Source organism: Oscarella lobularis, chromosome 17 (genome assembly GCF_947507565.1).
Source record: "Oscarella lobularis chromosome 17, ooOscLobu1.1, whole genome shotgun sequence".
NCBI classification, from domain to species: Eukaryota; Metazoa; Porifera; class Homoscleromorpha; order Homosclerophorida; family Oscarellidae; genus Oscarella; species Oscarella lobularis.
Genome location: NC_089191.1, coordinates 581927 through 606869, shown reverse-complemented (window position 1 = coordinate 606869; position 24943 = coordinate 581927). Strand labels below are relative to the sequence as shown.

Below are 24943 nucleotides of genomic sequence, written 5' to 3'. Positions count from 1 at the left end.
GTCGACGCAGCGAGACTGCAAAATTTCTTTTTGCTAAAACTCCACTCCACAGCTCGTGGAAGGCAGTGCAAAATGACAGCAAGAATGCCTATCTATTGGAGTTGCCGTGAAATCTCTTCACCCCTTCCTTTCTTGTCCGCATGTAACCGCGACTTTCTATGCGCGATTGGCGCGAAACCGTAGCGCCTGGCGCGCCTACTGTTAAGTTGGACATAGGCTCCAGACGCGATCAAAAAATTCTCTGCATACCGGGACTTCAACTATGCAACACCAAGGATACTACCGCCCACTGCCTGCTGCTATCCTGCGCAGATTTAAAGTCCCGTTTATTTGATATTTCGCGACTTCTACTTTCTAATGAAGTTAAGAACGACTATTCTACTTCACAGAAACAGCAAAGAAGTCTCGAAGTGCTCTAGTCGCGATGACCTTGCATACACGCCTATTAGGCGTGGGACACCTCCACAAATGAGCGCACGAGACGTCGACGCAGCGAGACTACCAAACTTTTTTCGGCTAAAACTCCACTTCACAGCTCGTGGAAGGCAGTGCAAAATGACAGCAAGAATACCTATCTATTGGAGTTGCCGTGAAATCTCTTCGCCCCTTCCTTTCTTGTCCGCAAGTAACCGCGATTTGCTATGCGCGATTGGCGCGAAACCGTAGCGCCTGGCGCGCCCACTGTTAAGTTGGACAGGCTCCAGACGCGATCAAAAAAATTCTCTGCATACCGGGACCTCAACTATGCAACACCAAGGATACTACCGCGCACTGCCTGCTGCTAACCTTCGCAGATTAACTTTTCTAACCAGTCCCGTTTTTTCGATATTTCGCGACTTCTACCTTCTAATGAAGTTAAGAACGACTATTCTACTTCACCAAAGCAGCAAAGACGTCTCGATGTGCTCTAGTCGCGATGACCTTGCATTCTCTGCATACCGGGACTTCAACTATGCAACACCAAGGATACTACGGCGCACTGCCTGCTTCTAACCTGCGCAGATTGACCTTCCTAAGCAGTCTTGTGTTTTTCGATGTTTCGCGACTTCTACCTTCTAGTCAAGTTACGAACAACTACTCTAGTTCACGGACGCAGTGAAGAAAATCTTCGTTTCGATATCGCACCTTTTTGGAGCCTCGTACGTGGTTCATTTTTTCTGCGATTACTTTTTCCATGGTTTCAAAACGCTTTGGCTAATTTTGGAGTCATGGAAGTCGGGTTAGAAGCCGTTCGTGCATAGCAACGATTTCGTATTGGAGGTCACGAGACTGTCTGCGCGCGTTCAACCGCCGCTATCGCGCCGTCCACGATCTCCTGAAGAACCGCAAGCGCGCCGCCTGCGCGCAACGAGTTGCAGACACTTGAGTGGCGTAACCGCAAGTGCCGCTCGCGCGCAACGAGTTGTAGACACTTGCAGGTCAAAAATGGGCGTTCCCGTCAACTCTACTTTTTATGCGCGAGTGGCGTTCCGTACCGCTACATATTACGAAAAAATTCTTTCTTCTTCCCTCTTCGTCGATTTTTGACACTGATCGTCGAATAGAAATGCACTCCCGTCTTTGCTTTCTTCCTGCTTCCTTTCTTCTCCTAAAGTCCGCAATGATAAAACCGATTGAAAAATTTGGCAACACGTACAACTATTTGCGCTCCAGCGTCTTTTGCTAATTCGGATTCATCTTCTAGCCCCCTTTCGCGTTTGTTTTTTCTCATTCTCGACGCATTCGCTTCCTTGTGCTTTCTCTTCCGTCCCCCAGTCTTCTCTCTCTCTTCCCGTTTCTCCATTTCTCTCTTCTTTCCCGGTCTCGCAATAATGGCACCACTGCCTGCCACCGTCTTAGTGCCTTTCAAAAGAGCCTGATGCAATCTCTTTTTCTTTGCAAAAACAGGAACAGCCTCACTTTCCATATCATCACCCTCCTCTTCACCACTGCCGTCCACGTCCTCAATTGACTCCACGGTCTCTTTAGATGAAGTAGCGCCTTCTCCAGAAACTTCAGTGTTCTACAGAAGGTGTCAAATGAATCAATCAATCTGATAAATCGTTTTGTGTACCTTCTGATGCTTTACTTTTACTGGAGGCTTAACGAAATAAGGAATTTTTCCTCTCTGCCAGTCATTCAGCACCATTTTTGCAACGGTATCAATATCTGGTTCACCGCCCTTAGAAAAAATTGCCCACGTAGATCAGAGAACTGCACCCAGTCTACAAATAAAGGCACCTTTAATAGTTTCCCTGATTTGCTGGCTAATTGCTTCAAGAAATCTTCCGCGCTTTCCCACTTAGCTACCTTATAAGTCTGCTTAATGTAATCGCCTTTTGCCCGCTCCAAAACAGCTGGAATAAAATCAGACGGACTTTTCACATTCTCAACGCGAACCTACATCATCAATCCATAACAGACTGCACCAGAACTGACCAACTTACAACTCCTTTCAGAACTAAATCGGTCTCAGTGTCACCAGACGGATAGACAACGCCAGGACAATCAATCAAATTGATTTTTTTCATAAGAAAAATGTACTGCCAGACCTGCAGGAGAACGTAAGCTTGTCCCCACTGCCATAGACTCTACTGACTTTAGTTTGGCCTGCAATTGGAGCGACGCTGCACACTTTGCGACGCCTCAAAGTATTAATAATAGAGCTTTTCCCCACATTAGGATAGCCAATAAAGCCAATGCTAAATAGGAGAGCGTTCCATAGAGCTCTCTTACTCGTACGTTCGCTTGACCTTATTTGCTTCTTATCTTTATGAAGTTTAGCGAATTGCCTTAGTAACTGAATAAGCGCTCCTTTTCCAAACGGCTTCATTATGTTTGCATGAAACGCTAAGGTCGGAAATTCGGCTGATAGCACCTGAATCCAACGAGCCTAAAAGAAAATTGTATCTATGTGCAGCGAAGTGGCAAAAACAGTTCGTACTGTAACCCAAGTTGGGACTAGATCACATTTATTCAATATGAAAATGAGGTGCTTGTAGACTTTTTCTTTTCTCAGGTATTTCTCAATGTGAGCTGATCTTGTTCCCATGGGATCTCGTGCATCTAGAACCTATAAGCAAAAACATGTAGCCATCTCCAAATTCTAATGGATCAATGCACCTGAATCAAGACGTCAGAAGAATCAATCACCTGTATAACAACGCATACAGCTTTTGTACTACAGCTCAGTTTATCTCTCATTACCTTGTATAGCTCATTCCATATTCTCTTTGACTGTCCTTTAGTGAAGACCTTTTCCTTGGCCTCATTTCTGTAAGACCTGTCTAGGCTGCGCTCTTTGGAACAGTCACCGCCTTACCTCACTGCATCAGCATCATCAGTCACAATAGTTCTGTCTTTTGACTCATCATATGACTCTACAGGAACATTGATAAGATTCTTATCAGCCAATAATAAATTTCCACCTTCTGATTTTACAGCCATTGAGAGATATGTCTAAATTTGCATATAAGAAGGGAGCTTGCTTCATTTTTGACCATACCTCTAGATCACCTGTTGGTAATATCGGTCTCTTCCTTTGAGCCTTTATCCCAAAGGTCTGCTCAAACGGATGCGTGTCAAGCAGATGAACTCGGCTCGTCTGAAGAAAACCATAGAGTTTCAACAGAAAAAGGTCGACACAGTACTTTGGCATAATCTTGTAGGAGACTGACGGGCATTTTAGTTGACTTCATTACGACCTACCAATCAGAGGGTACAAAAAATCCAGCCATTTCGCCGGCTCAGTCCTTCTCCCACCTTGTACGGATCGCGAACGACTTTTCCCAACTTCTCCTGGAATTCCTGAAGCGTCGACTGCGCGACCGTTCTCGTATTGCCTAGAAGCGACGAAAATTGAACGATCACAAGCCGAAAAAGCAAGAGAAGACCTTACCAAACCATTTTCGATTAGGATCGATCCGCGACACGGTTCCCGAAGGCAAGCGGCCTTGATATTCAGCCGGCTTCACGATCTTCCCCTTCTTATTCCTAAAAATCGCACGCACGCGGCTCGAGCACTCGAAAAAAAGGCGCGAGACGTTGATTCTCGAACCTGACAGGCTTTCCACCGCGATACATGCGAAGACGCTTGATGGTCGCCGCATTGCGGTGCATCGGATGACCTTTCGCTCGTTCTAAGACCCAAAAAAGCCTTTTCTAGACCTCCTGCGAAACGATAGACGCTCCATTGTACCGGGATTAGTACTGCTCGCCGATTTCTTCGCCATGCTAGTTGTCACGTGCACAGATCACGAAGTCCCGACTATGAAATTATTTAAAAATTCAATCTATAAATTTCTATAAATCTAATGGAGCCGACCACCAGAGTTGTACGGGTGGAGCCCGTATAACGGCGGAGGGAGGCTCTCTCAAACGTGATCTTAGGACCGGAAGTGTCTGTATGTCTGTCTGTGTGTCTGTTCGCTCCGTATTGTGACGTCACATAAGAAAAACCCTCACTTTGTAAAGCGCATGCGTGACATAGGGCCGAAAACGGTGACCCGAAAAAGGCGATTTACGGCGCGAATAAAGCGTTTTTTCTTTCATAATCGGAAAAAATGCGTAGAAACCCTTATTTCCAATTGATCTGTGCTATTTTCCGTGTTAAAAATGCGCTGAGAAACCGAAACGACAGTTTTGATTGTCACGCTCTGACGTCACAATCAAAAGTATCCAGTCACATGTACAGTATATGGGTGGGTATGTACGCGTGTACGGGTAACAGGAAATATGACCCGTACACATGCATAGGTCCTCCTCAAATACAGAGCACATTATCAAATACAGTACAGTGCGTGCCAGCATAAATGGCCAAACGGGACTTTTAGTAGCGCGCGAGGAATTCAGAGCGTAGTTTACATTTGGCGTAGTTTTGACGTTTGATCGTCACATCAAGGATTTCCAATGAAGTCTAGCATTTCTATTTACGTCTATTTTGTAAGAAAACGGTTTTGATTTCACCGCAGACAACGTTTCTATACGTTTTGCTATGAACACAGAAAAGTTCGTTTTTTTCCAGTTTCAAACAACATATGACGGCTTTCATAAACTCATCTGTCACTTTATACCATTTTCTAAAACTTCATTATCTTTGATTTTCAATACAGTAATTCGGTGGAAAGAAACGGATGTCACGTGACGTAAATAGAAATGCATTTTTTTCCGTTAGGGATCAAGTTAGAAAGAAAGTCACTCTATAAATGGCTTCTCACGTGCATTGTTTAGAAATTTATTATCGGCGAATTTGAAAATGTTCTTTCCTTTACAAAATTAGCGCGCGCTCAACTTGCAAAAAATTTAAATCTTTGGGAGTACGTCCCACAAAAGTCAAACTGACATCCCTGTTTAAAATAGGCATTAGAGTGATTTTCGTTGACACACAGTGACACTGTATGTCTTGCAGCGAGTGATCTACAGTGATCTTAGCGCGCGTTTTGTGGCCATTTATGCTGGCACGCACTGTACTGTGCCCTGTACTGTACGTCAGAAAAGCGCCTAATTAGGAAAACACAGCAATCATGCAAGTACTGTATTTACAGTATGTAGGTAGGACTGAGCTGTACTAGTAGTAGCTAACGGCTGTAATGACAACGTGAATATGAGACAGCATAAAAACTATGACGTCACACTATGTTATGCACTCGCGTACGGTAAGCGGTGGGAGGCTCTGCATGATGGCAACACGGTGAACACCGGGCCATCATTCTCTAGTTGAAGCAGCTTTTCTTCTGTTATTTCATTGGTCGTCATAATGTCATCCCAATGCTCCTTATATTTTCGCTCGTCTCTAAGAAGAGACACTGTATTGTGACGTCACATAAGAAAAACCCTTACTTTGTAAAGCGCATGCGCAACATGGGGTCTGAAACGGTGATCCAAAAAAGGCTATTTACGGCGCGAATAAAGTGTTTTTTCTTTGATAAACGGATAAAATGCTTAGAAATCCCTGTTAGAAATTGTTCGGTGGTATTTTCCGTTTTATAAATGCGCTGAGAAGGCGAAACGACGGTTTTGATTGTCACACTCTGACGTCACAATCAATCCTATCCACTCATGTACAGTATATGCGTGGGTATGTACGCGTGTACGGGTAACAGTAAATATGACCCGTACACGTACCTACACATACAATAAACTTCAAAGCCAGTATCAGAGAATGCCTAATTAGGATCCTAAACATGAGCCCTATGTATGTACGTACAGTACACTATGTGTGAGCTGTAATATATACAACAACGTGAATTATGATAGCGTGAAATTTTATGACGTCACATTATCTAAGGCGCTCGCGTATTGTAAGCGGTGGGAGGCTATGCATGATGGCCAGCACCAGGCCATCATTCTCTAGTTAATAAACCTAAAGGACTACAGTATGATAAACGCAAAGTAGAAGTGAAAAGTGGAGAATTTTGATTATTTCCCAGAGACGTCCCCTGGCCTATTAAAACTCCAAAACGTCGACGTTCTGTTCTGTGCATCGCGCTCTCGTTTGACAAACGCTGTGAAACTCGACACGCAATTGCCTATAAAATGATCAGCGCGACCCAGTATAGCCAAATCAATTTGTGGAAGCCATGGATTGAGATGAAGCAACACGACGTCGTCAAAGTCCTGCAGGCCAGCGCGAAGCTCATCCAAATAAGGATTATTATCCGTCGCAATGTAGACGGTCTTTGCTCGAACGCGAATGACGGCCTCGCGGGTGTGACTGACTATCTCTTCGATCGAAGGCATGCACAGATCCTTGGTGACGCGTTGAGCCGAGCTGAGGCACTGCGGCGAAGCAAAGAATTGAGGTATATCACCAGCATGGTTACAAGAGTTTACCTGTGAAAAAAAGAATAACGTTAAATGTGAGCATTTGATAATGGGAAAGGCTGAGGTTACGTACCCAGTCTTGCCCGTTTCTCAGGTGTATTCCCACGAATGGGCGCTCAGCCGTAAACTTTTCCTTGATCTCTCTTTCAATGGCATCAGACCATATGAAGTGGCGTTGAATATTCCGATTCGATGCAGCAATTGGGAACTTAGCGGGAGCTCCCTTCAAAGCGACCACAGGATGCATATCAGGAGGAAATCTACACAAAAGGATGTCATGCATCAAAAAATAATATTTAGAAGGAAACGAGGTTGACAGTTATTTTTACCTTTCCTTCCACTCTCGAACGACTTGAGGATTATCCATGTCATTCCCCAGCCGATAGTTCTGCTCCTCCGCAAAATCGATCCCCAATTCGTCCCAGAAGGGCCCAAACGGATTTCCCGCTTTCATTTCGCACTTGTTCTTGGGAAAGTTCCAGCAGTGTCCGATTCGCTTCTCGGGCGGCCAATGTTCCGGAGCGAGAAACTCCATGAAATCGTGGGCCGTTACGACGCGATGATAGGCGCGCACGGGCTCCAATTTAAACCAGTCAGTAAAAGGAATATTTTTCTGAAACAAAATTGAAAATGAAACGCGTGGAGTTCTTAGAGTTTTTGGGACCGTACGTATGATCTCCAAGGGGGTAGAATTAGCGTTCGATTGATTTCTTTCGCTACGCGTAGACTGCCTAAATAATGCTCGGCCTGATTGCCGAAGCGACCTAGCGCAGTTCAAACTGTGCATTGAAATCGATTTGATTCGGTTTCGTTACCCATGCACGGGCAAAAGATGAGGTAGCCGTTCGGATCCCATTCTAGGCTTTGCGCAGGTCCCACGCGCAATTTCGACGACGGATAAAAGTCTGCGTCTTCGTGATGATGCGAGAGAGTAGCGAGGAGCAGTGCCGCCGTGAACAGGCGGCTAAGAACGCTGCAGAACATTGTTGACGTAAATACTACTAACGCGCGTTGCTTAGATACGTCCGCTGTCTCCGCGGGAGTGTCCGCGGGGTGGATGCGCGCAATGTGCGCTTCGCGGGCAAATCAGTCCTTTTTAGCTTTTCTCAGGGTGAATGTATTGATAACAGATTGTGTCAATAGAAAAAAATAGTTGTCTTATCTACCTCGCTTCCTGCGCTTCCCTTAGCGGTAATGCATTTCGTTTGTTTTCTCTCACTACTCGCGCATGCTCCTCCTTTGCCTTGAGCCGGTCACGCAAACTCTTCAAGTAAGCCTCTCGATTCTCCTTGCTCTTTTCGAGATTTTCCGCAAACTTCTCCACTTTTTTATTTTGCATTTGAGCAAAACCTTCCAGAGCACCGTGCACCTTCTTTTCCTTGTCATTCTGCTGAGCGATCTTCTCCAAAAGTCTCTTCTCCAATTCCTAAAGCAAAAGACAGATCAAACTACCAATAGCGCGATCGAAGTCTTTATCAACGTGCCTGTCTTCTCTCTTCGGCCTTTCTCAATCTCTCCTCCAACTCCTCTCGCGTCAATTCCCTCCTCTTCTTTTGCCGTGCCTCCAGCTTCGCCAACTTCGGCGGCGGCAGCGCTCGTTTGGTTGTAGTCTCCTCGCCACCGAACGTAATATCAAAAGCCCGTCCGCTGCGAGATGCCGGACGCTCGACGACACTCATGCCCTCCGCTTCGGGTGCATCGACGCCGGATTTCTTCTTCGAGTCAGTACGACGCGTCAGACTCGTGCCAGAAACGGTCAAATCTGGAAAAAGGCGGAAGTGCGTCGATGGTAATGACTCACGTGGTGCGCCGGGTCAAAGCCCCTGGCAACGCGCGTATACAAACCTGGGTTTCGGTCTCCCTCGACGTGAAAATTCGATTCTGACGCTTCTTCAGATATCTGGTGTCCGTGAGCGCTTCGTGTTGCCTCGCCTAGGCCGGAATCGATCGTTCGAGCCGACGTTCGAGCGCTTGTTTCGCCGCTTCGCTGTCCAACGTCGCTCATCGACGACATCGACTCTGTCGCGGCCAACGATTCTTTCCTCGCCTTCAGCGATTGCATGCTGCGACTGAAGCGGTTTGATCGACTCGATTGGGGACGCGATTGGTCCTGCGCCGGTTTTGTAGTCGGTGCGTTGCAGGGCTTGACCTGCACTGTTGCTGCAGCTTGAGATGAACCGCAACCCATTTTTTTTCGTGCAATCAGGTACTGCTGTGGAAACGTGCGTCAACGACCCGACCCGTTCAACTCGGCTCTGCCTTGGCAACTGACGTACAGACGCAACTGTGTGGGCCTTTGTTGACGACGCGGTATAAACAAAACGATGTATCGTGGAAACGGGCACGTGATACCCGGATTATATTTTGGTTTATGCATGGACATCTATGACGTCAACGTGCTAGTCCACGGACTCTAGACGCATCGACGAATTCAAATTTCGAATGCCGTTTCTTCTTATAATTTCGAGATAATGAGTCTAATAATAGAAGGGAGTTACCCCCGTCTCGATCATATCATCCGTGACCTTTGTGAACTGTAGCGTTGTTCTACTTACTGCACGTCTTAGCTCTATCTAAAACGAGATATGGCTACGCATCATTTTACACTAGAGTAAGGTCTTGCTTGTCTACTACCGTTTGACGCCATTGCGTAATGGTCTACTGTCACTTTTCTCAAGTGTTGGCAACTGCACCGTTGACGCTGTCATACAGCATCTGGAATCACTTCAGGAACCGACGTCGTCGGTTTGCAGTCGGCTGAGCGACGTCTCTACTTCCCAAATTGTTCAGGAATGCAAGAACGCTCTCCTATGGTGGGCCTCCTATAAGGACAATGTTGCCGTCTGCAAATACCTCTGCGCTAATGGAGCCGATCCAACGTGGAAACTAGCGGGAAAAACGGCTCTCCACTGCGCGTCCGCGCGAGGTCTCCTTCAGGTAATTGACGTTCTTCTGAAATCAAAAAACGTTCCGGTCGACATCAAAGATGACCACGGGCTTACACCTCTTTTCTGGACGGTTATTGCTAACGAACTTGATTGCATTGAATGGCTCATTTCGAATAACGCAAGCTATCAACGTTGCTCGTCTTGGAAACAAACCAACGACGTCGTTTCTGCGTACGTAACGGAACTCCAAAGTGGAAAGCACTCAAGGTCAGTGTTAGAACGATTTCGAAATTGGTAGATTTTTGACGTGAGACTTGAGCTAGAACGGAGAACGTTCTCACTCTTTTTTGGAATGAGCTAGCAAAGGGCGATAAGAGAAATTTAGATCTTGAAAAGAGCGAGGAGCAATTTTGGATGAATGACTTGCTCTGCTGGGCGGCTGGATCAAGTAAAGATGTAGAAGCGTGCAAGAAACTAATCGAAAAGGGAGCAAATCCTAACTGCATCACGTGGATTGGATCGCCCTTGCATCACGCAGCCAACTGCGGAAACGCTGAAATTGTTCAATATTTACTTGATTCCGATGTGCCTGTAGATAAAAAAGATCAGGTGGGAAGAACTCCGCTTTGGTTTGCTGCTAAAAGGGGAGCATCAATCTGCGTCAAATTGTTGCTCGAACGAGGAGCCAATCCTTGTCATCGAACGCCTGAAGGATCTCCCATTGAAGCTGGACAGAAAGGGAGCCAGGTAGCAGTCACTAAACTCATGGAAGCTTACGCAGGTAAGATGATTTGAAATTCTGTACTCTACAATTGGTGACTAATCTTAGGAAAATTCGAGGCTTCTGAAAAATCAGAGGTACGTTAGCCCATATTTTTTAGAGGTATTGGAAGTTATAGCCTCATCAATTTAGACTTGCTGCCAGATTTGCAAGGAGAATAATCAAACAATTAAACTGGTACATAGGATAAAGTGCTACTTGAAAAAGTCTCCAGTTTGTGCTTATTTAGCACCTGAGAGAACTACAGTCACATGTTTTGAGGTTGGAGAAGGAGCTTGAGGTACTTGCACGTATTAGAACATATGATTATTGGCTAAAACGATCTCTGCTATACCACATCAGCATGTCAAGGCTGAGAGTCTCAGAAGAGATGATGTAAGAAGAAAGAAACTATGTACTGCACAATGACCCGTATTGTTTATGTATAGCCGAGGACTGTCCAGGCAGAACGCCATCTTTGGCAACAACGTAACCTGCTACATAACGCACAACGACCACGAGCGGCGGCATCAAGACAATACGTAGTAGAACAGATGTGGTTGTTTATGTTTACGAGCAAACTATGGCAATGATGTGTACACACCAGGGCAACGCGTCCCTCCTCAAAAGCAACTTCCGGCACATTAGGTAAGGTCACGCCCGTATGACCCTTATTCGGCGACGCGTCTAGAACGAAAAAAAGGGCCGGCCATGCAACGTCATCGGACAGAATCCCGTGGAGTGAGCGGCTGTACAGTCGGGCATTCGTCGCAACGCAGGATGGACATCATGGCAATTGGCGAAGAACTGCGCGAACGGCTTCATGCGAGCGACGATTCGCTTATCAAGGATCGTCGCTATCATTTGAAACTCTATCCCAGCTGCTTCGTCGGTCAGGAGGTCGTCGATTGGCTGCTCAAGAATCGCGAAGCCGAATCGCGCGAGCAGGCCGTCGAAGTGATGCGAACGCTTCAGGATTACAACGTACTTCATCACGGTGAGCGGGGGAAAGAGAGACGAAGGCGATATCGCGCCTTAGGCGGAAGTGAGGCCCCCTTTCCCTCTTCTTACGTTTTGCCTTCGTCAGTTTGCGACGATCACGACTTCAAGGACGATTTTCTGTTCTATCGTTTCCGCAAGGACGACGGAACGTATCCGGAGGAATCCGATGCGATCGCGTTTGCGCGCGGACAAAGACTCTACAGTCGGTACGTACGCTAAAAAACGTCGTAAAGGGAAAAAGGGGCGGGACTTCTTTTTTTGTCACTTGCAGTCTCAAGAAAGACAAGAACATGATCAAGGATAGGAAGTATCACTTGAAAACGTACAAAAAATGCTTCGTAGGTAAAGAATTCGTCGATTGGTTGATCGCCAACGGCGACGTTCCGTCGCGCGACGAAGGCGTGAAGGAAGGTCGAGAGCTCTTGGAAGCCGGCGTCATTCATCACGGTAAACAGGAAAGAAATCCTAGAAGCATCCATTTCCCCCCTAATTTTCGAACAGTTTGCGACGATCATCACTTCCGAGACGAACATCTTTTCTATCGATTCAAAAACGACGAGACGGAAGCGAAGAAATTCTCCGACGTATTGAGCCTTCTCAAGAGCATGTCGCCGCGCGTTCGTCGCAGCACGAAAGAGCAGCGAAGTCGAAAGGGAACGGTCAATGGAACGGGAGCGGGAACGGGCGCGGTAACGGGTACACGCGCGGAAGCGCCCTCGCAAAGCGAAGAGGAGGAGGCTACCTATACGCCTATGTATCCCGCTTCGAGTGATAGGAAGCCTATGCCCGTGCCGTCGCCGTCCGAAGGCACGGATTGTCACGTGTCGGGGGATTGGGTTCAATTAATTGATTCTTTTTTTTCTCTAGAACCGGTTGCGCAACCTGTGACCGTCGATCAACTGATGGCATCTGGAGCTCCGTTCACGAAGAAAACTGTGAAGGTGAGGGGGTAGTGATAAAAAATGTCCCAAGAGGCATTTTTTAATTAGACGTATTTGTTTTAGGTGGCCAGCGATCCTGTTGGGTATGGATTTGTGATACGCGGAGCTCAACCTGTCCACGTGCACACCGTGGACCCATCTGGCCCAGCGGCAGTTGCAGGACTAACGGTACATGTATAACTAAATTCAATGTTGATTATTAGCCCCCCCCCCCCCCTACATATTAATTTATTTTTTCTCAGGTCGGTGAATACCTCGTTTCCGTGAACGGCCAAGACGTTCTCAATTCGACCCACACGGAAGCGGCGCGCCTCATCCTCATTGGTCCCACCACGGCAACCCTCGTCACGATGAAGAAAATCTAGTAGTAGAAATGTATATGAACACGAAACTTTCTAGCCTTTTTTCCTCCTCCTATTATTTTCCAGTTGTACAATGTCCTCGAATCTCATTAGATACCACGCGTTCATTTGGGATATCTTTCCACAATGCATGCGTGACCCTAGCAATAAGCATCTCATGTCTGCAAGCGCCTCTCTAATACGTAGACTATTTTTACCTGTCCCCCAGCAGCACACGCAGCAACAAGAGCGAACTTCCCGTCTTCTTTTTCGAGTCGATTAGCTGCTGTTGTAACCAGGCGGCATCCAGTTGCGCCGAACGGATGCCCAATGGATAGTGATCCGCCCCAAAGGTTAAATTTTTCCATAGGAAGGCTGCCGACCTAAATAAAGCAAGTCCGTGAGGTTGATGGTTTGTTGGGCGAACGCGTCTTTTTACCTTTTCTTTGAGGCCCATGTAGTTCTTCGCAAACCAGTCAGAATCCATTGCTTTGAGATTGGCCAGAATCTGACCCTGCAAAACAGAAAGGGATATCCTCTATATAATTGAGAATGAAATCAAGAACGAGTGAGATGCGATTCCAAATAGGCTGCACTGCTAAACACTTCACGCAGCAAATTTTTAAAAATTTATAAAAAGTTACGACACTTGATACAAACCACACGGAAGACGGTGCTATGGAGGTTTATCCGGTATCAGAGGTATCTCACAGGCGCAGCGGAACTATTGGACTAGGAAGGCCGGAGCCCTTGTCAAGTGAGGAGAATGACCGGCCACCGGGCAGTGGTCAAACCCTTGGGGAGAGTTTCCAACTCCCTTCTATCCTAGCCAAGAGCTCATGCTCCTGCTACTGATAAGTATATGGAAACGCTGGGTATATATACAGTACCGGTCATAAGTATCAGGCCACCCCTAGTAACCCTTATACAGAGTCAAGTTTGTATGATGCGTGATAAAAAAGTCTCTCTTTGCTTTTAGCAAAGCTTCTTTTTAAAAGAAGAGATAAGTCTTAAATTTGTAAAAAAAAACAATTGTAGCAAATTTGTGGCAATTCCATTGAGACAATACGCGCTTTAGTGATAACACTAAGAATAATACCCTTCACCGAACATAGGACAATTTTTGCGTAAAAATTGAATTTTCCTATGCTTAATTTTTTTTAATTAACTGAAAAGTCGTTAAAGTTTAACATAACAAATGTTGCAAAGTTGTCTTCCGCATGCCTCCAGTTTGGGACTAGGAAGCTACTCTGTTTGCAATAACGCCATTTTACCACCTTTTCATTTTAATTCTCTAAACTGGTCTAACTAATGCTTTAGAAATCGAAGTTGTCATTAGATGAAAGAGGAATAAATAAGCATCCTTTTCAGTTCTTTTACTGAAGTTGCTGATGCTTTTAACAGAAATTTCTACGTATAGTTCTAAAACAAGGATTTTCTTAATGCTTTGCAAAAAATTAAAACTTTAAAAATTTCTGATTTTTGCCTTTAGTTAGGTTGGTTTCAATCTCAAAAATTTCGCAAGCAATAAAACTAATGCTTATTAACTTTGGAAGTCAAATATTAATTCATTTTGCCTAAGTTTTGCCTAACTTTCAAAACGCACTATAAATAGACAGGGTTACAGTACTGCTCTTGTAACGCCACACAGTTGCTACAAAACTTGCAACATTTGTTCTACGAAAGAAGAGCAAAGGTAGAAGGTTGTTACTAGTGCAAACAGAAGTTCGACTTCTACGTATCTTTTGAATGAATGAGCGCGTATTACGACAATGATTACTAAAGAAACCAGGGTGGCCTAATACATATGATCGGTACTGTATAACAACCCTGCCTGGGTCACTTCGACTGCAGCTATGCACACAAAAAAACACTCTTAATCGGCCGCAAATACGTTTCTGACAACAAAAACAAATGAATTTTGTCGCAGATCAATCTAGAAACGCGAAAAAACGACAATAAAACGCGTGCCACGTACGCAAGGCACGCCCTGTCACGCTACATATGATGTCAGTGTATGATGTCAGTGTAACGCATGACAAAATCAAAATGCCTCATACGAGAGAGTAGAGACGAAGAACCGGGCGCGAAGTGCATTGTGAGTCTATTCTAAAGACATTTGATCGTTCTTTGGAGGCAAAAAGCAAACGGATGCGTAGCAACGAGAATAAGCTTGGTCAGCACAATCTAGGTGATATATGCCGCCTCTATAACGAGCATAGCGGAACGTGCGCTACACGTAGTGGAATGCTGGCGCGTCGGGCGCCGTTTCAGTCGTTTCTTACGAATTGGAGTAAAGGGGAACGACGGAAAACGTGTGTTTTCAGTCGTTCCTTATAAATCTCTTGTAATTTCACTGTAATTTTTTACAAGAAAGTCCCTTGGCCAATCACTTATAATTTTACTGTAATTAATTACAAGGGAGTCAGTCGTCTTACCGCAAACGCTTCGTGATATTCAAAGACGTCTATGTCGCTAAGCGAGAGCTTTGCACGCTGTAGCACTTTAGGTGTGGCATAGGCAGGCCTGAAGCGGGGGAAAAAGGCTGTACGTACTCCCTGATGGCAAAGATAGCAGTCTATGCTTATACCCGAGAAGAAGCTGGTCTTTAGGATCTTGAGAAACGTAAACAAATTCCCTAGAAAGGCGTGAAAGTCCGTGGCTAGTTTTCGACATAGGACTTGCCTGAGATAAGCCTTTGGTTTGAATCCCAGTGCCTTCGCTTTGTCCTCGGTCATAATCAGAGCAGCCGTCGCTCCGTCCGTCTTTGGAAAGCACTCGTGAAGAGCAATCATGCGAAATATAGTGTCAGTGTACCAAGTACGACGCGTTGGCCGGTGTGATACTTCCATGGGGTTTAACAAAGGCTGGCTTGAGTTTGCTCACTTGGGCTACAGTCGATTTGCGAACTCCGTTGTCTTTCGAAACGTAGCCAGCTTTTCCTGAGCCCAAAAATTCAAAATCCCAACATCAATTAATAGCATGCATGACGCTAACCTGGAACAATGACGTCCAAGCGGTCAGACAGAAGCCCTTTCTATAGCAGAAGTGCACTAAATTAATAATATTTCCTATAATAAAGAGCGAACCTCTGACGCTTCGTGAGCGAAATTGTGAGATCTCACGCCATATTCATCCTAAGGAGTACGTAGAGTATCTAATAAATATCTAGTAAATTAATCAGCTACCTGCTCTTTTCTGCTTATAGCAAAAGCAGCAGCCAATCTATCCCCACTGTGACCCATAGTCTCGCCTGTAGAAAACTCACTAATAGACGGCAGCTAAGAAGAAAGAGAATACATATGTTAAATGAGGTTTTTCTGCTTTGTTCTTTACTTCCAGTCCCAAGTTTCGAATGCCACTCAGCAAAAGGCCAAGTCTAGCAGGAAGAGTCTTTGCCTAATATGCCAAGTGTTTCAACTTTTTTTATTAGAGCGCTTTTGTTAGACACCCTACTCTGTTCAATTTCAGAAGCGTTTTTCGCAAACCACGTGACACTTTGATGGGCACGTCTGAGGCAAAGTCCACGCCACCGGCAATGATTACGTCAGCTTGTCCAGTAGCCAAAAGACCCATCCCTCAAACAAGAGTAATTTCAGAGATTCGGAAACGATTATTGAATCAATACCCGATGTAATAGCTTGGTGAGCCGAAATGCACGCCATGCTGACTGTGTGAGCTGGAGTAAAGTCAGAAAATCCAGCCCCACGAGCTACCTAAATAGTTGAGTGACATAATTCGAAGATCTCGAAAATGAAGCTCTACTTCTCTTGCTATGTTCGCTGATTTTGCCTCTTGGATGACGTTACCAAAGACAATGTAATCAACTTCCTCTGATAAGCCAATAATTTATATAGATGGAAGTATAATATAGAGGTCTTGCCCTTGGGTATTTGAGTCCTTTGCAGAAGTCCTCTAACAAGAACAACTATCTGATCATAGGTGGATATCTACCGCGTGACTCTTACTGCAAAGCCATTCTTCCTATGTCGTATTGCTCGAGATTTGCATAGCTATTAAGACAGTACCAATAACACGACTTCGACTTTTTCTCCTCTTCTAGAATTCATACTCGCTTCCAGCTGTGAGAAAAGGTGTTCGGACGCCTTCGATCAAAACAATGTTCTTCTTTCCTGTAGCTAAGCAAAAGCGACTTCGTTCTAAAGCATTGCGAAGCGAAATTTTCCTACTCGTCGCTCCTCCTGATTGATATCGGGCAGTGGAGATCGTTCCCAAGCCGTAGAAGGCTTCAAAAGGAAAGTGTTACAACAGCGCCTAGTCTACGCATCATTTCTAGCACCGGCGGGCTGAAAAACGCGGCGCAATCCGAGCATTTTTTGCAAGAACGGTGGAAAGGTCAAGTACGTTGATTCCAATCGACGCCCCGGATTGAACACAAAACGCAAGGGAGCCCCGTATCTCGTCATCACCTACACAGAGACAAAGAACGCCAGAGCAGACGATCGCTACTCCACTCTGAACGTCAATAACGTAAGAAAGAGCGACTATCCACGGACGCGCGCGCGACTGCAAACGCAGCGATAATCGAAAGCGCAGCGCGCAACGACTCGAACGCGATCTTTCCGAGACGATATCAAAGACGCCAAAGCAGCCGCTCTTAAATCTACTTCGCGCTGGAGCACGCAGAAACCGATAGTTCCCACACTTCCCCTTGGATAGACGCCAGACCCTACTTCCGTTTACGAGTACGTAACAACCCCCGTACACTTCTATGGGCGCCACGCCGAAGTCTCGTGTATCGACCTCCCCCGTGTATTAATTTATTAATAGCGTGGTCTCCCCCTCGAAATAATATTAGGTCGCTAATTAGGAATTTTGTAGGCGTGACCATGGGAGGTGCTGTGTCACGTGGCATTGATAACGACGATCTCGTGGACAATTTAAAAAATGACGAGTACATTGTGACGGAGTCGGTCGAGCGCGCCTTTCGGCTCGTTGATCGCGGCGATTTCTTTCTCGTCGAAGATCGCGACGGCGCGTACGAGGACCACGCGTGGCGAAACGGGACATTGCACATGAGCGCTCCGTGCATTTACACGAAAGCGGTCGAAGCGCTGCAATTTCGTCCCGGTCTCTCCTTCCTCAATCTCGGTTCGGGCACCGGGTACTTGTCGACGCTCGTCGGAACGCTCATCGGTCCGCACGGGACCAATCACGGCATCGAGATTCACGAGCGCAACGTACGCTACGCGGAAGAGCGCGTACGCGAGTTCACGCGCACGGCGCCCACTTTCGATTTGACGTCGTTTTGCCCGCCGAAATTCGTCGTCGGCAATTGCCTCTTTGTCAACGCAGCGTTCCGGTTGTACGATCGCGTCTATTGCGGTGCCGCTTGCCCGGAGGAATATATTGATTTTTTGAAGAGTCTTCTTTGCGTTGGAGGCATTCTTGTCGTTCCGTTTGAAAATCAGGTACAGTCTGAGATTCTTTGTATCATCAATGGTAGTATGGTGTGTTCTACAGTTACAGAGAATTGAACGGGTTTCTCAGGATGAGTACAAAATAGAGAACGTCTTGTCTGTATCCTTTGCTGATCTTATCATTCCAAAAAAGGAGGAGAAAAATTTGACGGCCAGCATTGAAATCAGTAAGGGAGATATATGTATGTCTATGAAGAGTTTATATAATTGTCTTAGCTTCCGAGCCGATATCTCTTCAGGACTTGTGCCGTCTTGCTATCCATTCGTCTGTTGGCGAATCGCGTCTTTCTCGCTTGGCTGAACTGCCGCTTCCCCAGTCAATTCTGCCCTATTTGCGTTGCTATAGGGACGACGAGGCAGTACAGAGAAAATTGATGGAGAAACGAGAGGCAGCCGAACGTATGAAGAAAATGCTGAGCAGGCAACTTCCAAAGAAAAGACGAAAGACAGGCGATGAGGAGGACGAGGGGGAGGAAGAGGATGGAGACAATGGCGAGGATGACGACGACGACGACGACGACGACGACAACGAAACTGTCTCACCAATGAATCTCCCTTTCGGGGGTCCGCTATTTATACGATTGGATCAGTTGGGCGGGCTTGGCTTTGTGGGCAGCGCAACACCATTTGCCGTGCAGACGATGCCCATTTCACCGCCAAGCGGACAGCCAGAAATGGAAATTCCAGAGAACGAATGAGTGAAATGATATGCAGAGACTTGATCATATATGGACCACAGGTAGTTGACTAGAGATTATAACTGTATTAGAATGTAAAGTCTCACAGACTCAGAACTTTGTGTTTTGGTACATATGCAGCTGTATTGTGTCTTGCATTCCTTATGTAAATAAATCCCTTCAAACACAGCGCGCGTGCGCAGGATAAACGTGTGTCGCTTTTCTCTTTTCGATGGCCGAGGGCGAGGGAACGAACTCCGCAGCGGCGAAAGGCTCTGCCTACGGTGGCTGCGAGGGTCCCGAAGCAATGTACGTCAAGCTGATTTCGAGCGACGGGCACGAATTCATCATCAAACGCGATCACGCTCTGACGTCGGGCACAATCAAAGCCATGCTCAGCGGGCCGGGTCAGTTTTCGGAGAACGAGACGAACGAGGTCAATTTTCGCGAGATTCCGTAAGTCGATGGGGGCGAAGAAAGAAAGGGGGGCCCCGTTGTAGAAATTCTCCTCTCTAGATCCCACGTCCTGATGAAAGTGTGCGAGTATTTCACCTACAAGGTGCGCTACACGAACAGCAGCACGGAAATCCCGGAGTTCCCGATCGCACCCGAAATTGCCTTGGAGTTGCTCATGGCAGCCAATTTTCTCGATTGTTGAATAATACGATTGGGGAGAAAAGAAACAACAGTACCTTATTGCAATGCGTTCATAGTATGTGAGTCTATCGCTAATAAAGAATGTATCAAAGATAGGAGTAGTGAAATGTCACGTGTATTTTATTGCGAACGGAACATCAAATCAAAGCAAAGGCGCAATAGCACATTCAAGACATGCACGGATAATTCTATGTCTGATTCCATCACGTGGCTTTCTCGTTCTTAACGATCAGTGGGCCAACGTTGTCACCTGTCGATTGATTGTGCTTGTTATGAGACCCATCGCAATAGGGAAACTTAGACAGAGAAAAGATTTTCTCTAAGGAAAAAAAAATGAGCTTTCGTCTTCTTACTTTCTTTGATTTCCAGCAACGACAGAAAACCGCCTTCTCTCCTAACTCCTCTATGTCTTTCGACGTTGCGACTTTGTTCTTGTCTTTATCGATCGATGCATTGATCCATCCCGCTTGTTTGTCGTCGGAAGATCGCGTTTTTGCTGTGACGTCGTTTCCGTTGCCTCCGCCACCGCCTCCAAAGAAGAGACGAATCAGGGCGAAGATTATGAGCGCAATAAAGACAACGAAAGCAAACAAGCGAAGCAGTTCGTTGAACGACAGCTCGGAGAAGCCTCCGAAATCTTTAGGAATCGGAATCGACTTCAAGTAGTTCGGTAAGGAGACGTGGAAAAGATTGCGAACGCTTTCCATAGTGCGAGCATGCGTAGACGGCGACACAACACGTTCGATATTCGTTTTCTTTGCTTCCTTTGCTCGGTACGTACCTGCTCCCAGCATGAATGCATGGTCTCTTAAGTAGGATGTCGTGTACTGCACAGATACTAGCCAGAGAGTAGATTTCTTACACGACATGTGCGTGCAGGGCGAGATATTTTTTATTCGCGTTTTTTATTTTAGGTCCCTTCTTCGAAATGGCACTGCTGAACGGTAAGCAGACCTCCAAAGATCGCCGAAATTCATCGTCTCCTCTTCCTAAAGACGTCACGATGACGGGAAAAGACATTCGAGAGGAGCTCCTCAAATCGAAATCGCCGCCGCGCGTTCTCACCGCTTTCCAGGGCAACATATCGCGCAAGAACTACGACGTCTTCGTCGACGTCGTAGAGACGTTGAAACGAGCCGGCGTCCGAATATCCCAACACGAAATCGCCTTAGAGAACGAAACGAAAACGAAAAGCGTCCGCCTACCTCTTCTCCACTGGGCCGCCGTATTCGGTCGAAAGGCCGAAATCAACTATCTCCTCACCGAGTGCAACTGCACGAGCGTCGATCGCGATTCCGTTCGCGGCGGAACGGCCCTCCACAGTTTCCTTCTCTATCGAATGGGCATACGCAAAGACAGCAGCGACGAATCGTCGACGTTGGATCGCGTCTTGCCCCTTTTCGTCGACGCCTTCTACGAGCGCGACAACGACTCGTTGACGCCGCTCCTCCTCAGCGCGCACATCGTCGCCTCGGATACCGTCTTTTCGCGAATTTTTTGGGAGGATGCCGTGCGCGCGTTTATCGTTCAGGCGCGCATCGATTTGCGCATGAGAGAAATGCTCGACGCGTGCGACGGCGACGGGAATACGGCGTTGCACGTCGTCGCTCCTTGGAGCATTTTGAGATCGTTCGTTCATACTCTTGTCACGAATGGTATGTATGAGCTCTTTGATTTGCATAATAGAGTCGGAGGGGGGGAATTTATTTTAGGGGCTAGTCTTGAGGCTCGAAATGTTGACGGACTTACTCCCGGCGACTTGGCGTTGAAATCCGATGAGGGGCAATCGAACGCGCCTTTGCTTGGGAAGACGCCGGCGATCTCATTGCCGTCTCGAAGAGAAGAAGAAAGCAAGTACGACAAATCAAAGTTGGACTCGTCCACAAACAAGAGAAAGAGTTCTCCGCGTAAAAGACGGGATGAAAGGTCAAAGGAGACTCCGCAGCCGAAGATCAAGAAGAAGAAAGAATCGTCAGTTCTGTCGGCAACAAAGATCAGCGATAGAAGGTAATGGGACTGAAAAAAACTCTAGTAGCGCAGCAAGCGTCTTGCTTCTGTAGTCGTTTAGTAGTTGGACTGCCCAGTGATTGGTCGCAGGATTTAGAGCCAAGAAGTTGTAGTGAAACGCCAGAGAAGTCAAAGCAAGTATGGCTATGAGCTACTATCATTCCTAGATACCTACTCTATCAATGTTTCTTTTTAGAAAACGTCCTCTGGACCATCTCGTTCTAATGTGACTTCGTTTCATCAGCCAACAGGTTCTAAAGCTTCTCACGTAGAGAAAGATAACCTATATCCGTTTTAGATGACAAAACTAATATTATAGCTTCATGTATTGAAGCTGGTCTGCTTAATGATATGACTGAGGCTGCTAAAGACACAAAGCAACGACTTGTTGGAACCGTTTTGCCCTCTCTTTATCAGAAAGTCGATGGTATATAAGATTTAGAGAATTTGGCGGTAGTAAAATCTTCTAATTTTTCAGATTGTGAAAACGATTTGAAAAAGGCGCGAAGCGAAATGTCAATTTATCTCAACGCGTTTGTTTCTATGACGAAAGAGATTCAAAATTTGACGGAAAGTCTCGAAAAGTTGCGTGAAACCGAAGCGGCGTGCCTCCTGAAGCAAACTGAAGCAGAGAAGAAAGTGAGCGAGGTGATGGCAAAGATTCAACATTGTGACAAAATTATTGACGAAATTCCCTATCTTGATCAAGCGGAATCATAATGTGCTAAAAAACTCGAATACTCTAAAAGTAATCAGCCTTGTTCATTTGTCGTTTAGGATCATGTACCGTATCTATACTTGGAGTTGTTAAGACTACTAACTAAAAGTTCTCATATTATTATTATTATTATTATCTTTGAATCACTCACCCAAGGGAGCAGTGCCCAATTTAAAGGGCCAACAAACACACAGACACAACACCAACAAAGCAAAAACAAACACAACGATAACTTATTTCAAAACGCCCTTAGGCCATATGAGTTAGCTCGCGCTAAGCTACGCGGTTTTGGGCGGTTCTGCACATTTCTCGCTCGCCGGCTACGGGTACAAGTTCTTGAGTTGTTTCACGGTCTCAGTACGCTTAGGTGAGTGCGCAGTCTGGCCTTCAGCCGCTCGTCTTCTGGCGAAAAAGATTTCAAGTCACCTCGCCCCCCTCGATATCGATCTAAAGCCTAAGGCACGGTTAGAGCGACTAGTAGACAGGCCTTAGATTGAAGAGGGGGGCGAGGGATCAATTGGAAGGAGAGAAGGCGGCTGTTACGTAAAATTTACGGCAGTACAGAAAAAAATTGAGGTTCCAATAGTTTTTAGATTCGGAATCAATGGCGTCTGACGTGAAAGTGAATTCACCGCCGTCATCAGGAAATGACGTCACGTTGACGTCATCATTGGAATCGAATTCTCAGGCTCAATCCTTACTGACTGGCTCAGAATTGCGTGCCATCATGATTGCGCATCCCGACTCCATCCCCGACGTCATCGTCTCGCTGAAGGGAAGAGCGACCGTCGAAGCGCGTCGAGTGTTCCAAGACGAGGTCGAGCGTCTCGAAAAGTGCGCGATTGACGTCAAAACGCATCTCGTTGCCGTGAAACACAACGACGTCAGCGTCGAACTGCCCCTTCTTCACTGGGCGGCCGTTTTCGGTCGTTTCGCTCTAATCGACTGGCTAATCGGTCGTCCCGGCTACAGTGCGCTCGATCGGAATCCCGCATCCGGCGGGACGATTCTTCACAGCTTCATCTGTTACGGATCGGGCTTGAGACTGAAGTCGGAGGTGGAAAAAAACGCCGTCGAACGATTTGTGAACTTATACGACGGCTGTCTTATCGTTGCCGATAACGACGGCAATACGCCCTTGTTGCTCGCTATTCATTATCTTCTTCATTCGGGGAACGCTGAACTGGCTGAGTTTTACGTCAAGACGCTTTTCCATCAAGCCTACGTTGTTTTCACCGATATCAGGGTGTTTCTCGATACGCAGGATAATCGCGGTAACACGGCACTTCATCTTCTGGCTCCCTTTGATCAATACAACGCGTTGGTTAAGTTTTTATTAGCAAATGGTTAGTATGGAGTATAGAGTTAATTGTTTTGGGGTTTGATTGGGCTGGGCGTTCTCTCCAAGGAGCGAGTCCGTCTGTTTGGAACGTTGAGAAGAGGTCGCCTTTCGCCGTTGCGTCCGTTTCAGAGGCCGAGCTCAACGCCACTGCTATATATCACAGTCTGTGTCCTTCGAGTGAGAAGGAGGAGTCGTCAGAACCCGAATCGTGTCTCCAGCCTAGAAGGAAACGAAGGAAAAGCTCGGAGAGGTAGAGCAGGAATTTCACGTTGTTTTAGCGTTGACGACGACTATTTTTTGCAGCTTATATTTGCATAATGATGACTTGCCTGAGCCTCCTCCTATATCAGCTGAAAAGAAACGAAAGAAAAGCTCGGAGAGGTAGATAAATAATTTCAATTTTTTTACGGTGATGACTACGTTTTTGCAGCTTCGTATTGGCTGACTTGCCTGGGTCTCCTCCTTTATCAGTTGAAATGGAGAAGAGCTCTGTAGGAAAAAGAAGTAATGTAAGTTTTGCTCTCAATGTGTACTTTCAGAAGCCCAAGTTTACTCGGAAGACACCAGTCATAGCAAAAGGCTCCGAGACGAATGGAAATACTTCAGATAGCGATGGCCATCTTTTGGGGTCTCTGGTTAAGGCCGGTCTTCTTGATCACGTAGTCCAGTCAGCTAGAAAGCGAAGAAAGAAAGCTCAGGAAGAAGTCGCCACATACGCTAAAGACATTAAAGGTAGAGAGAAAAAATTTTCACAATTTTTTCTCATTGAGTGGGGTCTTTAGTTGCTAAGAAACAGTTGCGCGTGGCGAGTCAGGATATCAAGCGAAGACTCGAGGCAATACGGGCGAAGAACGGAGAAGTGGGAACGCTACTAATAGGCCTCAATCGACTTCGACAGACGGAGAAGTCGTGCATGGAACGACGCGACGAAGCGGAGAAGAAAGTGAGAGAAATCAAGAATAGGATTGTGCATTGCGATAACGTCATCGTACACGCTCCTCTTCTTGACGTATAGGTATTTTATTATATGAGTACAGTACAGTAACATCTAGATGTTGGGTTGAGTTCAGATAATTACAGTACTAATAGTGCTATTTGCACTCCTGGAAGTAGTTTGTAGAGTAGTCTTTCCAAAGACTATCTTATTAGAAAGCGAGAAACGACTCGGCGAAGGAGGGCTCCTAAATTAGGCTACTAACTAGCAAAGACAGTACACTACTACTTGCGTATGCAGCTATTTGTACTGTAGAGCTTCTTAGTGCCATAATTCTATTGCTCGTTTCCTTGCTAAAAAAGGCACATCTGCTTTTGCCCACGCCCGTCAGTAGGACATCCGCATCCGCAAGAGTAAGTTCTTGTGACTCGGTT

At 46.2% G+C, this 24943-nt stretch overlaps 11 protein-coding genes across 13 annotated transcripts; 6 read left to right on the top strand and 5 right to left on the bottom strand.

Annotated features, from left to right (window-relative positions):
* Positions 1 to 327: 327 nt before the first annotated feature.
* On the bottom strand, positions 328 to 4320 carry LOC136197453 (nucleolar GTP-binding protein 2-like). Of its 3 annotated transcripts, XR_010672524.1 has the most exons (20): positions 4178 to 4316; positions 4037 to 4118; positions 3878 to 3972; positions 3742 to 3821; positions 3630 to 3683; positions 3485 to 3583; positions 3408 to 3438; positions 3302 to 3359; positions 3187 to 3253; positions 3103 to 3132; positions 2924 to 3052; positions 2733 to 2872; positions 2579 to 2681; positions 2427 to 2531; positions 2221 to 2379; positions 2054 to 2161; positions 1900 to 2002; positions 1637 to 1842; positions 572 to 1588; positions 328 to 516 (listed from the first exon to the last, which is right to left on the bottom strand). XR_010672524.1 is itself a non-coding variant. In XM_065987217.1 (19 exons), the coding sequence occupies exons 1-19, from the start codon at positions 4209 to 4211 to the stop codon at positions 1478 to 1480; spliced, it is 1794 nt and encodes a 597-aa protein (XP_065843289.1). In that variant the 5' UTR covers positions 4212 to 4316; the 3' UTR covers positions 328 to 1477. The 3 variants fall into 3 exon arrangements, 2 of the variants coding, with proteins under 2 accessions (XP_065843289.1, XP_065843290.1); XM_065987217.1 differs by having other exon boundaries at positions 328 to 1588; XM_065987218.1 differs by lacking the exons at positions 328 to 516; positions 572 to 1588 and having other exon boundaries at positions 1722 to 1855; positions 4178 to 4320.
* Positions 4321 to 6390: 2070 nt separating this feature from the next.
* On the bottom strand, positions 6391 to 7785 carry LOC136197460 (GDP-fucose protein O-fucosyltransferase 1-like). Its single transcript, XM_065987227.1, has 5 exons — positions 7617 to 7785; positions 7471 to 7565; positions 7131 to 7414; positions 6875 to 7061; positions 6391 to 6810 (listed from the first exon to the last, which is right to left on the bottom strand). The coding sequence occupies exons 1-5, from the start codon at positions 7783 to 7785 to the stop codon at positions 6397 to 6399; spliced, it is 1149 nt and encodes a 382-aa protein (XP_065843299.1). The 3' UTR covers positions 6391 to 6396.
* Positions 7786 to 7875: 90 nt separating this feature from the next.
* On the bottom strand, positions 7876 to 9072 carry LOC136197461 (uncharacterized). Its single transcript, XM_065987229.1, has 3 exons — positions 8647 to 9072; positions 8286 to 8563; positions 7876 to 8227 (listed from the first exon to the last, which is right to left on the bottom strand). Exons 1-3 carry the CDS (start codon positions 8987 to 8989, stop codon positions 7964 to 7966), a joined length of 885 nt encoding a protein of 294 aa, XP_065843301.1. The 5' UTR covers positions 8990 to 9072; the 3' UTR covers positions 7876 to 7963.
* Positions 8741 to 11050, top strand: LOC136197457 (ankyrin repeat domain-containing protein 29-like). The gene is made up of 8 exons (XM_065987224.1): positions 8741 to 9412; positions 9480 to 9956; positions 10013 to 10470; positions 10519 to 10547; positions 10603 to 10647; positions 10700 to 10750; positions 10813 to 10845; positions 10899 to 11050. Exons 1-8 carry the CDS (start codon positions 9387 to 9389, stop codon positions 11040 to 11042), a joined length of 1263 nt encoding a protein of 420 aa, XP_065843296.1. The 5' UTR covers positions 8741 to 9386; the 3' UTR covers positions 11043 to 11050.
* Positions 11051 to 11125: 75 nt separating this feature from the next.
* LOC136197458 (DEP domain-containing mTOR-interacting protein-like) lies at positions 11126 to 12868 on the top strand. The gene is made up of 7 exons (XM_065987225.1): positions 11126 to 11446; positions 11537 to 11657; positions 11723 to 11898; positions 11953 to 12258; positions 12319 to 12392; positions 12456 to 12560; positions 12635 to 12868. Exons 1-7 carry the CDS (start codon positions 11161 to 11163, stop codon positions 12755 to 12757), a joined length of 1191 nt encoding a protein of 396 aa, XP_065843297.1. The 5' UTR covers positions 11126 to 11160; the 3' UTR covers positions 12758 to 12868.
* Positions 12769 to 17319, bottom strand: LOC136197456 (trifunctional enzyme subunit beta, mitochondrial-like). Its single transcript, XM_065987223.1, has 19 exons — positions 17034 to 17319; positions 16924 to 16980; positions 16806 to 16872; positions 16702 to 16746; positions 16617 to 16648; positions 16499 to 16566; positions 16362 to 16449; positions 16190 to 16311; positions 16070 to 16132; positions 15922 to 16014; positions 15823 to 15870; positions 15731 to 15770; positions 15551 to 15675; positions 15419 to 15498; positions 15324 to 15371; positions 15172 to 15259; positions 13173 to 13247; positions 12952 to 13116; positions 12769 to 12894 (listed from the first exon to the last, which is right to left on the bottom strand). The coding sequence occupies exons 1-19, from the start codon at positions 17158 to 17160 to the stop codon at positions 12859 to 12861; spliced, it is 1467 nt and encodes a 488-aa protein (XP_065843295.1). The 5' UTR covers positions 17161 to 17319; the 3' UTR covers positions 12769 to 12858.
* LOC136197459 (protein-L-isoaspartate O-methyltransferase domain-containing protein 1-like) lies at positions 17121 to 19040 on the top strand. The gene is made up of 4 exons (XM_065987226.1): positions 17121 to 17224; positions 17576 to 18165; positions 18218 to 18341; positions 18391 to 19040. The coding sequence occupies exons 2-4, from the start codon at positions 17584 to 17586 to the stop codon at positions 18870 to 18872; spliced, it is 1188 nt and encodes a 395-aa protein (XP_065843298.1). The 5' UTR covers positions 17121 to 17224; positions 17576 to 17583; the 3' UTR covers positions 18873 to 19040.
* A 6-nt stretch (positions 19041 to 19046) lies between these two features.
* On the top strand, positions 19047 to 19603 carry LOC136197462 (elongin-C). Its single transcript, XM_065987230.1, has 2 exons — positions 19047 to 19307; positions 19368 to 19603. The coding sequence occupies exons 1-2, from the start codon at positions 19084 to 19086 to the stop codon at positions 19507 to 19509; spliced, it is 366 nt and encodes a 121-aa protein (XP_065843302.1). The 5' UTR covers positions 19047 to 19083; the 3' UTR covers positions 19510 to 19603.
* Positions 19604 to 19610: 7 nt separating this feature from the next.
* On the bottom strand, positions 19611 to 20249 carry LOC136197463 (CDGSH iron-sulfur domain-containing protein 2 homolog B-like). The gene is made up of 2 exons (XM_065987231.1): positions 19862 to 20249; positions 19611 to 19804 (listed from the first exon to the last, which is right to left on the bottom strand). The coding sequence occupies exons 1-2, from the start codon at positions 20213 to 20215 to the stop codon at positions 19712 to 19714; spliced, it is 447 nt and encodes a 148-aa protein (XP_065843303.1). The 5' UTR covers positions 20216 to 20249; the 3' UTR covers positions 19611 to 19711.
* LOC136197455 (uncharacterized) lies at positions 20234 to 22351 on the top strand. Its single transcript, XM_065987222.1, has 8 exons — positions 20234 to 20281; positions 20423 to 20452; positions 20504 to 21163; positions 21221 to 21515; positions 21569 to 21653; positions 21712 to 21766; positions 21814 to 21942; positions 21994 to 22351. The coding sequence occupies exons 2-8, from the start codon at positions 20437 to 20439 to the stop codon at positions 22233 to 22235; spliced, it is 1482 nt and encodes a 493-aa protein (XP_065843294.1). The 5' UTR covers positions 20234 to 20281; positions 20423 to 20436; the 3' UTR covers positions 22236 to 22351.
* Positions 22352 to 22519: 168 nt separating this feature from the next.
* LOC136197454 (uncharacterized) lies at positions 22520 to 24688 on the top strand. The gene is made up of 7 exons (XM_065987221.1): positions 22520 to 22600; positions 22827 to 23579; positions 23642 to 23825; positions 23879 to 23956; positions 24006 to 24066; positions 24115 to 24307; positions 24358 to 24688. The coding sequence occupies exons 2-7, from the start codon at positions 22838 to 22840 to the stop codon at positions 24588 to 24590; spliced, it is 1491 nt and encodes a 496-aa protein (XP_065843293.1). The 5' UTR covers positions 22520 to 22600; positions 22827 to 22837; the 3' UTR covers positions 24591 to 24688.
* The last annotated feature ends 255 nt before the right edge of the window (positions 24689 to 24943 follow it).